Genomic DNA, 13,251 nt, shown 5'->3' with positions numbered 1-13,251 from the left:
TAAATGTCTTATTTTACGTTAATATAGACATTTTCATTAATTCGTCTAGTATTATGTTTTCTTCAAAATTATATAAAAAACACGTTACATAACATATAAACATTGTATGTTTATATACTATGGAGGTGTGGTAGCCAGGAGGGAAAACATTACGTCACTCCCCTTGTACATAACGCTGTTGTTTACAATTCTCAGCTTGAGTTATTCATTACTTCTCCCTTTGTGTATGATGGTATCCAAAGGTAGTTGTTTGAAACGATTAAACTCGGTGAACATGGTATGTTGATGGTAATAATATGGCTCTGGGCCACATTAAATATCGTGTAGCTATGTAGGTAGGTGTAGGTATGTAGCCCAGGCGGACTACATACGTACGCTGTTATTATAACTGATAATTATACGTATATATACCTGTACATACATATATTTATAGATGGGGTTGTAAAAGAAGTAAATGCTAGGGTGTTCGGGAGAGGGGTGGGATTAAATTATGGGGAATCAAATTCAAAATGGGAATTGACACAGTTACTTTTTGCTGATGATACTGTGCTTATGGGAGATTCTAAAGAAAAATTGCAAAGGTTAGTGGATGAGTTTGAGAATGTGTGTAAAGGTAGAAAGTTGAAAGTGAACATAGAAAAGAGTAAGGTGATGAGGGTATCAAATGATTTAGATAAAGAAAAATTGGATATCAAATTGGGGAGGAGGAGTATGGAAGAAGTGAATGTTTTCAGATACTTAGGAGTTGACGTGTCGGCGGATGGTTTTATGAAGGATGAGGTTAATCATAGAATTGATGAGGGAAAAAAGGTGAGTGGTGCATTGAGGTATATGTGGAGGCAAAAAAATGTTATCTATGGAGGCAAAGAAGGGAATGTATGAAAGTATAGTAGTACCAACACCCTTACATGGATGTGAAGCTTGGGTGGTAAATGCAGCAGCGAGGAGACGGTTGGAGGCAGTGGAGATGTCCTGTCTAAGGGCAATGTGTGGTGTAAATATTATGCAGAAAATTCGGAGTGTGGAAATTAGGAGAAGGTGTGGAGTTAATAAAAGCATTAGTCAGAGGGCAGAAGAGGGGTTGTTGAGGTGGTTTGGTCATTTAGAGAGAATGGATCAAAGTAGAATGACATGGAAAGCGTATAAATCTATAGGGGAAGGAAAGAGGGGTAGGGGTTATCCTCGAAAGGGTTGGAAAGAGGGGGTAAAGGAGGTTTTGTGGGTGAGGGGCTTGGACTTCCAGCAAGCGTGCATGAGCGTGTTAGATAGGAGTGAATGGAGACGAATGATACTTGGGACCTGACGATCTGTTGGAGTGTGAGCAGGATAATATTTAGTGAAGGGATTCAGGGAAACCGGTTATTTTCATATAGTCGGACTTGAGTCCTGGAAATGGGAAGTACAATGCCTGCACTTTAAAGGAGGGGTTTGGGATATTGGCAGTTTGGAGGGATATGTTGTGTATCTCTATACGTATATGCTTCTAAACTGTTGTATTCTGAGCACCTCTGCAAAAGCAGTGATAATGTGTGAGTGTGGTGAAAGTGTTGAATGATGATGAAAGTATTTTCTTTTTGGGGATTTTCTTTCTTTTTTTTGGGTCACCCTGCCTCGGTGGGAGACGACCGACTTGTTGAAAAAAAAAAAAAAATACCTGTACCTAAGTAAACTTACTGTGCTGGCATGCAGGTACACATTAAAATCACTAAGAGTGTCTTATTAGTCTTGAAGATGCCATATTAATAATAATAATAACACAATACTGTAATAATCACTAAGGAGCATTAAATATCATATAAAACGTTAATATAGACATTTTGCTTAATCCATCTAAGTATGCCTCACAGTAGAATAAATTAACATAAGTATGAGATAGCAGATGAACAAGGAGGCTTTAGGAAAGGTAGGGGGTGTGTGGACCAGGTGTTTACAGTGAAACATATAAGTGAACAGTATTTAGATAAGGCTAAATTGGTCTTTGTGGCATTTATGGATTTGGAAAAGGCATATGACAGGGTGGATAGGGGGGCAATGTGGCAGATGTTGCAGGTGTATGGTGTAGGAGGTAGGTTATTGAAAGCAGTGAAGAGTTTTTACGAGGATAGTGAGGCTCAAGTTAGAGTATGTAGGAAAGAGGGAAATTATTTCCCAGTAAAAGTAGGCCTTAGACAAGGATGTGTGATGTCACCGTGGTTGTTTAATATATTTATAGATGGGGTTGTAAGAGAAGTAAATGCGAGGGTCTTGGCAAGAGGTGTGGAGTTAAAAGATAAAGAATCACACATAAAGTGGGAGTTGTCACAGTTGCTCTTTGCTGATGACACTGCTCTTGGGAGATTCTGAAGAGAAGTTGCAGAGATTGGTGGATGAATTTGGTAGGGTGTGCAAAAGAAGAAAATTGAAAGTGAATACAGGAAAGAGTAAGGTTATGAGGATAACAAAAAGATTAGGTGATGAAAGACTTGATATCAGATTGGAGGGAGAGAGTATGGAGGAGGTGAATGTATTCAGATATTTGGGAGTGGACGTGTCAGCGGATGGGTCTATGAAAGATGAGGTGAATCATAGAATTGATGAGGGGAAAAGGGTGAGTGGTGCACTTAGGAGTCTGTGGAGACAAAGAACTTTGTCCTTGGAGGCAAAGAGGGGAATGTATGAGAGTATAGTTTTACCAACGCTTTTATATGGGTGTGAAGCATGGGTGATGAATGTTGCAGCGAGGAGAAGGCTGGAGGCAGTGGAGATGTCATGTCTGAGGGCAATGTGTGGTGTAAATATAATGCAGAGAATTCATAGTTTGGAAGTTAGGAGGAGGTGCGGGATTACCAAAACTGTTGTCCAGAGGGCTGAGGAAGGGTTGTTGAGGTGGTTCGGACATGTGGAGAGAATGGAGCGAAACAGAATAACTTCAAGAGTGTATCAGTCTGTAGTGGAAGGAAGGCGGGGTAGGGGTCGGCCTAGGAAAGGTTGGAGGGAGGGGGTAAAGGAGGTTTTGTGTGCGAGGGGCTTGGACTTCCAGCAGGCATGCGTGAGCGTGTTTGATAGGAGTGAATGGAGACGAATGGTTTTTAATACTTGACGTGCTGCTGGAGTGTGAGCAAAGTAACATTTATGAAGGGGTTCAGGGAAACCGGCAGGCCGGACTTGAGTCCTGGAGATGGGAAGTTCAGTGCCTGCACTCTGAAGGAGGGGTGTTAATGTTGCAGTTTAAAAACTGGAGTGTAAAGCACCCTTCTGGCAAGACAGTGATGGAGTGAATGATGGTGAAAGTTTTTCTTTTTCGGGCCACCCTGCCTTGGTGGGAATCGGCCAGTGTGATAATAAATAAAAAATAAATAATAAATATGAGATGTGGTAGCCAGGTGACTTGTAGGACTTGTGGTAGCCAGGTGACTTGTAGGACTTGTGGTAGCCAGGTGACTTGTAGGACTTGTGGTAGCCAGGCAGCTTATAGGACTTGTGGTAGCCAGGCGACTTGTAGTCCAACATCAGAGACAATGCGTACACTATAATATTTCTGGGGGTAACTAGAAAATTATTCCTTTCGTATGCCTTCACTCAGGGTGTCATTTCTTCTAAAAATGGTGTTACATGAGAATGGGAGTGTTTCTCTTTATTTATTCTACTTTATCAACGTGGAGACAACTTGTACACAATATAAAGTGACCAAAACCAGATGTGTTCGTCTGGTTTGTTTACATTATGTGCGGGTGGGGTAGGGTGGTGAGGGCTGCCCTTCCTGGCTACCCATACTTCCTAACTTGACTTCATACAAATAAAACTCACCTCACCCTACATTAAGACTACAGATATTTTAAGGTAATTAATGAGTGTACTATATATGCATTTTATTGCTCTAGGAAGCTTAATGTTGTAGTAAGTATAAGTGCCAGTGGCCAGGCAGGATGCCATACCTCCCACACGACTTTCTACAAATAAATACTTTTCACCTCTCACCCTACATTAAGACCATTAAGATTAGAAATATTTTAAGGTAAGTAATGCGTCTACTGTATATGCATTTTATCGCTCTAGGGAGCTTTAAGTATGTGTGGGTGGGGTGGTCAGGAGGGCTACCACACCTGACTTCTTAGAGTAAATACAGTACTACTCACCATTTGCCCTACATTAAGACTACAAATATTTTGAGGTAAATAATGAGTGTACTGTGTGTGTATTTTACTTTTTAATGCCTAGTTCTATTGCTAGCTTAATATATGTTAGTGTATACTTGTTATCTGGTATATATATGCATTTATAAATGGAAAAGATGGAGTTCTGATTTCTGGCGAAGTCTGCTTTCCGGCAGTAGCCTGGAACCTAACCTGCCAAATAAGTGGGGCCCTACTGTACTCTAGAATGAATAAACTGTTATTATGTGATGAGTGGTGGTGGCCACTCCTGTGGTAAAAATAATTATCGCTCTGACCACATCTTCCCATTCTTGCTCTTCTGAGGTCTTTTTATAAGAGAAAACAGTGTTTGTGAGGCTAACTGCACTAGATCACTAGTTTCATGAGGAAAACACTGAAACAAAAATGATTTTCTTGGATTTTTTTTTTTTTTTTTGTTCCTCAAATCGGGAGACTGGCATATGTTTTGGGTGAATATCTCAGAAGTAAATCAGCGTAAGTGCCTTGTGCCTTCTCGCAGAGAAGGCACAAAGTACATACTACGCTTGTACTGCCTCACCAAGTCGACTACAGCACACCTCACTCCTGTTTTCCTATGATTTCATGCTTTAATTCAATGGACATCATAATCTTCTGCTTCTCAACACTCTCCTTTGCACTTACTTTCTTAATACCCATGGTTAGAAAAAAGAAATTTGGCAAAATCACTGCACAAAATGCAAGCACAACACAAGAGAGATACTTCCACGGCGAGGTAATCGTGTGCACTGTTGTGGCATTTGCTGTGCCAACTAGTGGCAGCGTATCTGAAGCTCACTTGTAACTCGGATTTTGGCTTGCAATTCAAAGCAAAAAATCGACCGAGCAACGGCTCGTAACTCAGAAAAGTCATAAGTTGGGGCACTCGTAAGTCAAAGTACCACTGTATTCACACAAAAAAATCATTAAACACATATTTGAGTCACACATCATCAGATGTGCCAAAACAAGGGACTGATTACCTCATCTCCAGAATTTAAATGACCAGAAGTTTTGCTCTTCAAGCTTTTTCAGCTGTACATACGTAAATTTGTGACAGCCTGTTCAATGAAACCATCGATAAATAGATTCATGACTTTACTTAATGATAATGGCCCTCCAAGAAGCAGCCATTAGCATTTGATGCCAGTGGCTCTATAACTGGCTGCAGCAGAGTTACTGCAAGCTTATTGGTCAGACTCAGTGATCTGAGTGGGAAGCAATTGAGAAAATGAAAAGAGAGAAAAGAAAAAGTGAAAGAGAAAGTAAGAGTGAATTTAGGGAGAGAGAGAAAAGAGGGAAAGAGTAAGAAGGAGGGGGGGAAGAGAGGGAAAGGAGGAAAAGGAGGAGGAGGGAGAAGTAAGAGAGGGAAAAAGGAAGGATAATTAATTAATGATATAAAAAATATGGAAAGTATATATAGGTATATGTTTTTGAGTTTCTATCATTTTACATACTTTTGTTCCAGCAACGAAACCTAAAACAGAGGTTTATTGCATTGCTCAAAAGATTCAAAGTTCCAGAGGCTCTACAGGCATTTGATCAGGATCAAGAATTGGATCCCAGAACAGGTATTTAAAAATCAGTATACAGCTATTGTTTAATTGTATTGGGCATGAAAAGTCATCAGAATTTTGTTGGATTATTGCCTTATTTTTTCCGCTGGAGGTAAAAATCTTGCACGGACTCTTTATTGCATGTGTCTTCCATTAAACACCATGTATGGCATGATCATTTTGTAAATAGTTATGTTTTTTTGCTATACACTATTAGGATAGTTGTGCCTGAGTATAATTATTATTAATTTGTTTGTCTAGAGGAAAATTGCCCAATGTGGATTTTAATCATATGATGATCTGCTGCTCAGTGGCTTGTTAAGTATCTGTTAAAGTTGGTTTGAGAATCAAAATTGATTTGTGAAATGTGATTTTGTAGAAGAGAAAATGTAATATTAAGTGTTGCATATCAGTAGGGTATTTTACTAATGCTCTCCAGTGCATCTGCAGACTGAATTTTCCTTAAGAAATAATTTGTTTAGATGTCTTCTTTTGTTAGTGAGCATTATACTACTGTACTCGTTGATTTATACTCTACTGTACTCATTGATTTGTACTGTCCTGTACTCATTGATGTGTACTCTCCAATTTGTGTTTGTCAGCGTGAAGTCTTGGCTCCTAGCTATGGTATTTAACTGCTACAGTCAAGAGGCATTTCATTATCTTACTCAAAACTATTAATTATTCACTTATTCTATTTTACCACTGTACACTTAATTGATTAAATACAGTAATTTGTTTGAGGATTGGTGACTGTATATCATATTCTTTTGTTAACCTAACATAGTCAACATATAATCACTCTTGCAACTAAGTTTGAGAACATTGTTCAGCAAGCCTAGTTAAAATTTACTGCATTGTTTAAATGGTAAGGAAATTAAAAATCTGTTGATGCATAATCATGCTTTTATAGAATTTTATGCCTTCAGTAAGAATGAACAGAATGATCAAGAGACTTTTTTACATGAGGTAGCTGGACTCTAGGCCTGAAGGTAGGAACTACGGCACTTGCACTCTGAAGGAAAGGTGGGTAGGGATGCAGCAGTTCAAATGGTCATTTCAGGTGTGATATCTGCACATTTCTGGCAAGATAGCTATTGAAGGAATGTTGGTGATTTTTTTTTTTTTTGAGAGGGGAGTGGTCCTCCTTTCCTTGGTGGTAGATGACTGATGTGGTAAAATAAAATAAAATTTGTGAACTTATATACCCTTAGAAAAGTGTTTAGATAATTAACCCACAGTTTTGTCTCACTTTAGATCTTTATAAATATTACTTAGTCAATTTTTTTTCCTGAAGCATGATAAGCTTTATTCCTAAAATGTTTAAGTTGGTTGATTATATTTACACTTATTGACTATTTGTTAATATGTAGTAGTTGATAATACTACAACATATACAACTGAGTATTTTGAAAGAAATATTTAGGCTAATATTACTGAACATTAATTTTTAGGTGGTGAAGTGGATGAAGCAGAAATTGAAGATTTGTTTGATGAGTTGGAGGATCTCAGCGACTCTGGACCAGAAGTTGACACAATCTCCATCACTTCAACACCAAAACCTTCACTCCGGCCATACTTCTCCTCTTCTAGATCTCTACTTAATGAAGGTCTCAGTGTGCCAGGTTAGGGTGTCCTAGTAGGATTTGGGTGGGATTAAGCCTTAAGCCTAGATACTATTCATTTTAATTTAAAAATTGGCATTAATCTCTTGGGAGGGTTAAGTATATTAAATATTGAGATGATCTAAATTTTGGGTTATTACTTAGCTTTGAGATTGAGATGTTAAAGTAGATCTGAATTTGGCTTGGGTTTTTCATATTAATTTTACTTTTTTCTCCTTGCCCTTGGCATGTATGCACAGTATATATTTATTTTTTATTTTATTTTTTTTAAGTACAGTATTTTAAATTCTTTAAGATGCAGTTGGTATAGACTGTATTTTACTTAAGTTATAATCTTGAATTATTCCTGATATTGACACCTGGAGTATACCTAGACATCTTTCTTTCTTTCTTTCAACACACCGGCCGTATCCCACCGAGGCGGGGTGGCCCAAAAGGAAAAACGAAAGTTTCTCCTTTTACATTTAGTAATATATACAGGAGAAGAGGTTACTAGCCCCTTGCTCCCGGCATTTTAGTTGCCTCTTACAACACGCATGGCTTACGGAGGAAGAATTCTGTTCCACTTCCCCATGGAGATAAGAGGAAATAAACAAGAATAAGAACTAGAAAGAAAATAGAAGAAAACCCAGAGGGGTGTGTATATATGTGCTTGTACATGTATGTGTAGTGTGACCTAAGTGTAAGTAGAAGTAGCAAGACGTACCTGAAATCTTGCATGTTCATGAGACAGAAAAAAGGACACCAGCAATCCTACCATCATGTAAAACAATTACAGGCTTTCGTTTTACACTCACTTGGCAGGACGGTAGTACCTCCCTGGGCGGTTGCTGTCTACCAACCTACTACCTTGAATACCTAGACATATTGCCATTTAAAATTAAAAATAACTTAAAAATAGTAAGGTAGTAAAAGAGATACAAATGCAGTATAACATGATCCTTCATTGATGTGTTGCCAGTGCATTGGGCTTCATTGTTGTCAATAGACAATCATGGTATACTGAATTTGGAGGGAGGGAGGAAGGGAGGATAGAGCATGGGTGTATTCAGAGGGGGTATGGATGTATTCAGAGGGAGTAGGGATGTATTCAGAGGGGGGTATGGATGTATTCAGAGAGTATGGAGTATGGATATATTCAGAGAGTATGGAGTATGGATATATTCAGAGAGTATGGAGTATGGCTATATTCAGAGAGTATGGAATATGGATATATTCATATATTTGGGAGTGGACATGTCAGCAGATGGGTCTATGAAGGACAAGGTGAACCATAGAATATATGAGGAAAAAAAAGCTAGGCGTGTTGAGGGATCTGTGGAAAGAAAGAAGTTTATCTTAGGAGGTAGAAATGGGAATGTACCAGAGTATTGTGGCACCAACACTTTAGTGTGGATATGAGGCATGGAATTCAAACATTGCAAAAGGAGGGAGGCTAGTCAGTGTAGCTGTTATGTTTGTGAGCAGTGTATGGTGTGAATATTATACAGAGGTTTTTGAATATAGAAATTAAAAGACAGTGAAGAGGAGGGGCTGCAGAGGTGCTTTGGGCACTGAGGGATGATGGAGAGGGATTGGATGACAAAAGAGGTTGTATCAATCTGGGTATGGAAGACAGGAGGGGCTTGAACATCCAGCAGGTTTATGTGAGCATGTTAGATATTAGTGAATGGAAACAAGTAGTTTTTTAATAGAGGTGCTGTTGGAGTGTGAGAATGGTAACATTTCTGAAGGGATTCAGGGAAACCGGTTAGCTGGACTTAAGTTCTGAAGGTAGGAAATCCACTATCCGCATTCCAAAGAAAGGGTGAGTGCAGTTTGGGATATTAACATGCTTCTGGCAGGAGAGCAGTTGAATGACGGTGAATGAGTTGCTTCATTTTTGGGTCACCCTACCTTGATGGGAGATGGCGATTGTGTTAAAAAAATAATGTTTTTAAATGAAGGTTGTTTTTATGAAGAAAATTGATTATTAGAGGAGTTTTTGTTAAATTGCATTAGAAGTTTTTTAAAATTTAAAGTTATCCACAGTACTGTTTATAGGTAACCTAGGGTGAAAATACAGTATTTAGAGTAATGAATTGCATAGTATAATATGGCATTTGCAAAAGCAGCCAAATTTTTTATATCTGGTTATTTCTTGTCATGGTTAACCTGAAGACAAGGACTCTTCAGATCATTAATCCAAACAAACCTAAGAATTTCAAATAGTGTGGCAAATTTCCAGTGGGATCCTTAGATCTCTTTCCCTAAGATACCACTCATTAAAGTTGATTAACTCTTGGGTGCCTATTTATAAACTGCTAGATAAGCAGGGTTAGTAGGTATCAAGATGCTTGCTCATGTCTTTTCCTTTCTAGGACTCAAACCTAGGTCTTTTTGATTGTTAAGCAAACACTACCACTGAGGTACTTCTGAAATTCTCTTGAACATTCATTAATTTTATGAGACTGGATAAATACTATCTTGTAAGAGCTGAAGAATGAGGTGTGGTAGTAATCAGAAAATAGGTAATTCCCAATCCAAAAGTTTGTCATTTTAAACTCTGGGTTTCTGAAGTACTGTACTCAATTTGAGATGATGGGAAATAAGTATGACTGCTACAGGATCAAACTATTTAAGTTGTTGTTTAAGGCATGTCTGATATTCATGTTTTAAAAAAGAAGCCTCTTAAAAATCAATGAAAATTTTAGATTTAAGATACCATCACAGACTCGTGCTCTAAATATTAAAATGCTGAAAAATATGTGTAAAGAAATGGACCCTGAAAATCTCAAGAAATGCAGATATATAGAAATTCTCATATGTGACTAGACTTTATAGATTACCATCGTAAATTTTGTAAATTTAAAATAAAATTTATGGACTCTTAGAATTTATAGATTTATTATGAATATTGGCAGTCTTTGGCTCTTGTTCTTAATGAAGCATGCCTAGAAGGTAAGCACTGTCATAGTGGGGCCACCTGGTGTAGTCATTGCCAACTTTTTAATGAATATACAGCTATTATGCTTACTAATTGTCCTTAACAATATAATTTTTGTTTATCCTCAGAGGATGATTTTTTCTTGAACATTCAAGTGCAGTATATTGTTAAATGTCTTGTTTATACTGTGTAACATTCATTCCTACACATAATTTATAGAGTTAAAAATATCATTGTCCAGCATAAGGTATCTGTACCAGTACTTACAACAAAATCCTTCTCTGGGGTAAATTAAAGCATATTAATTTCTTTTTTATATTAATAATCCATACAAATATTGTACAACTTCACTTCTTAGTAAATTTCAGCTTATTCTTGTCTAGTATATGCAAACTATTTGCATGTCAAGGGTGTGTGTGTGTGTGTGTGTGTGTGTGTGTGTGTATGTGTTTTGGATAATGGTGTGATGCATTCAATTCATAAAACTGTTTTTTATTTCTATCATAAATTTTCACTCTTACACAGATTTGTGAGAAGAAAGACATGTATACATCACGATCTGCACTATAGGAACAGTTTTGTCATTTGGATTTATATTGTCAGTTAGTTTGCTATTAATATTTTAAATATCAAAATTGATAGAGTATATTTTATTTGTTTGTCAAAGCATACAAAGCCACTTCTCACAGATTGCAGTTGAAGTTTTACTCCTGAGTGTTCCTAAGTAAGCTTAAAGCCTGAAAAAGAAAAGCTATTTTTCTTGCATTATCTACAGTTCAGTATGTGAGGGACAATAAAGCACCAGATCATACAAGGCACACAATTAATATCTGAATTTGACCAAGAAATTTTTGGGGTTTATTTCATTAATTTCAGCTTTAAAAAAAGAGCAATTAAATTATCCACTTTCACTTCTAGTTTATTATTAATATGAGAGTACCAGTATGTTGACTATTATCAATATGACTGAATGCAGACATTTTACGGAAAAGATATCTTGAAAGTGGACGACTTTGGGAGGGTATGTAAAAAAAGTGAAATTAGAAGTGAACATAGGAAAGAGAATAATAATAATAAAGTCTGGATAATGATAGATTGGATATCAGGTTAGAGGGATGGAGGATAGAGGAAGTGAAAGTATTTAGATATTTGGGAGTGGACATGACAGCAGATGGGTCTCTGAAAGATGAGGTAAATCATAGAATAGCTGAGGAGAAACCGGTAAGTTGTGTGTTCAGACATCTTTGGAAAGTAGCTCATCTGTGGAGGAAAAAAAAAAAGGGAATGTACCAGTGTATAGTGGTACCAACATTTTTATATTGGTGTGTAAGGAGGCTAGTCAGTGCATATCATGTTTGAGAACAATGTGTGTTGTGAATACAGTGTTATGCAGAGTATTTGGAGGATAGAAAGTAAAAGACTGTGTGTTGTTAACAAAGGTATAATTCAGATGGCTGAGGAAGGGTTCTTGAGCAGAAAAAGATAACTAAGAGGATGTATAAATCTGGGGTGAAAGAAAGGATGGATAAGGGTCATCTCAGGAAGGTTTAAAGGAAGGGAATAAACATTTTGAATACTAGGGGCTTGAGCATCCAGCAGCCATGTGTGAGATCAGAGTTAGTGGAGGCAAGTGGTTTTTACAACCTGATGTGCTGTTGGAGTGTGAGCAGTGTAACATTTACTAGGGAAATAAGGGGAAACTGGTTAGCCAAACTTGAGTCCTGGAGGTGTGAGTTACAGTGCCTGCAATGTAACTCCCTCCTCCAGGTGGGGATGTTGTAGTTCAGAGGGTTATTGGAAATGTGATGTCTGTGCACTTCTGGCAAGACATCTATTGAATGAATGATGGTGAATATATTTCTTGTTTTTGGGTCACCCTACCTTGGTGTGAGAAGGTAAGTTTGTAAAAAAAAAAAAAAGATAAAATATTCATTAATGATCAGGCATTTCTGTTACTTCTGTTGATTCAAACTAACTGCTCACATGTCCAGAGTACAGTATAATTGTCTACTAGTTGATGGTTCTGGTGATTGGTGCTTCTACTGCTCAACCTTTAATCAGGCTACCTGGGTGATGGCCTCTTCAGCTAGGCTGTAGGCATTTACATCTTGCACTCCAATGGAAGTACTGCAGCTTAACTGATTAAAGACTACATTAAGAAGCTTATAAATCACAAATACACCGGTTTTATTAGGGCTCTGTGTGTTCCATTCTTTCAAGTTGCAGTCCTCTCGCAGTTGCAACTTTATAATCTATTCATATATGTTTTTGCTAAGGATACAGTTTATTAGTAAATACTCTCTTTAAAAAATGCTCAGTTTTTATAACAGCTGCAGATCACTGATATGTTTTCAAATTAAACTTGCTTAAGCAATAGTATAGTATTTATAGACAGTGTGTGTGATTTAATTTAGCTGCTCTTTCTACATCATCTTATCCATAATTATTTTAATTATTCAGACTGATCTATGTAGTATTGCCCATTTGATAGATTTTCTTTCATCCTCATTTCAAATTTTTTTTCATGCAGTAATAACTTTTTTTTTTTAAATAGTTATTGTTTGGTCATTTGTTTTGCTTAGTCTTTACAGTGTAATTCTATATTATTTATTGATACTAGTTACTTCAATTTTTTTTTCTTTTTTTTTACACTAAGCTAGGATTGAAGATAACATTAATTGTGTGCCTCAGCTCATGTTGAACCTTAACTGTTTCTTAGCAAATCAATGGAATTGTAGATTTGTCCTAGTTTTTGTTTTGCCTTTTTTATGTTATAAATTTTTTACCAGTTTCCTATTGCAGTATAAGCAGAAGTGGCTAATTTTCTTGTCAATACAGGGGGTACTTACCTACGATTGAAGGTACCAGGTGCGTTACGTCCTCGTGGTATTAAAGGTGGTCATGGGCTGTTCTGTTTGGCTGATTATGTTGCTATGTGTTGCTTGGAGGGATCAGTTATTTTGAGCTTATTAATTAGTGCAAACGAGTCCTGT

General features: G+C 37.2%; 1 protein-coding gene across 7 annotated transcripts in view; it reads left to right on the top strand.

Moving 5' to 3' along the window:
* Nucleotides 1-13,251, top strand: part of KrT95D (phosphofurin acidic cluster sorting protein KrT95D) — a 280,348-nt gene that overhangs the window by 201,511 nt on the left and 65,586 nt on the right. For 2 of the 7 annotated variants that reach the window (XM_053781217.2, XM_053781223.2), the window contains 3 exons: nt 5,620-5,722; nt 7,162-7,317; nt 13,097-13,153. In XM_053781217.2, coding sequence (XP_053637192.1) covers nt 5,620-5,722; nt 7,162-7,317; nt 13,097-13,153 — 316 coding nt within the window. Of the gene's footprint in view, nt 1-5,619; nt 5,723-7,161; nt 7,333-13,096; nt 13,154-13,251 lie in introns of all 7 variants that reach the window. The other 5 variants (XM_070085171.1, XM_053781220.2, XM_053781222.2 and 2 more) reach the window with 3 other exon arrangements.

This window comes from Cherax quadricarinatus, chromosome 15, assembly GCF_038502225.1.
Source record: "Cherax quadricarinatus isolate ZL_2023a chromosome 15, ASM3850222v1, whole genome shotgun sequence".
Taxonomy (NCBI): Eukaryota; Metazoa; Arthropoda; class Malacostraca; order Decapoda; family Parastacidae; genus Cherax; species Cherax quadricarinatus.
Note: the sequence above shows the minus strand (reverse complement) of the source record. Positions and strands in the feature narration are given on the sequence as shown.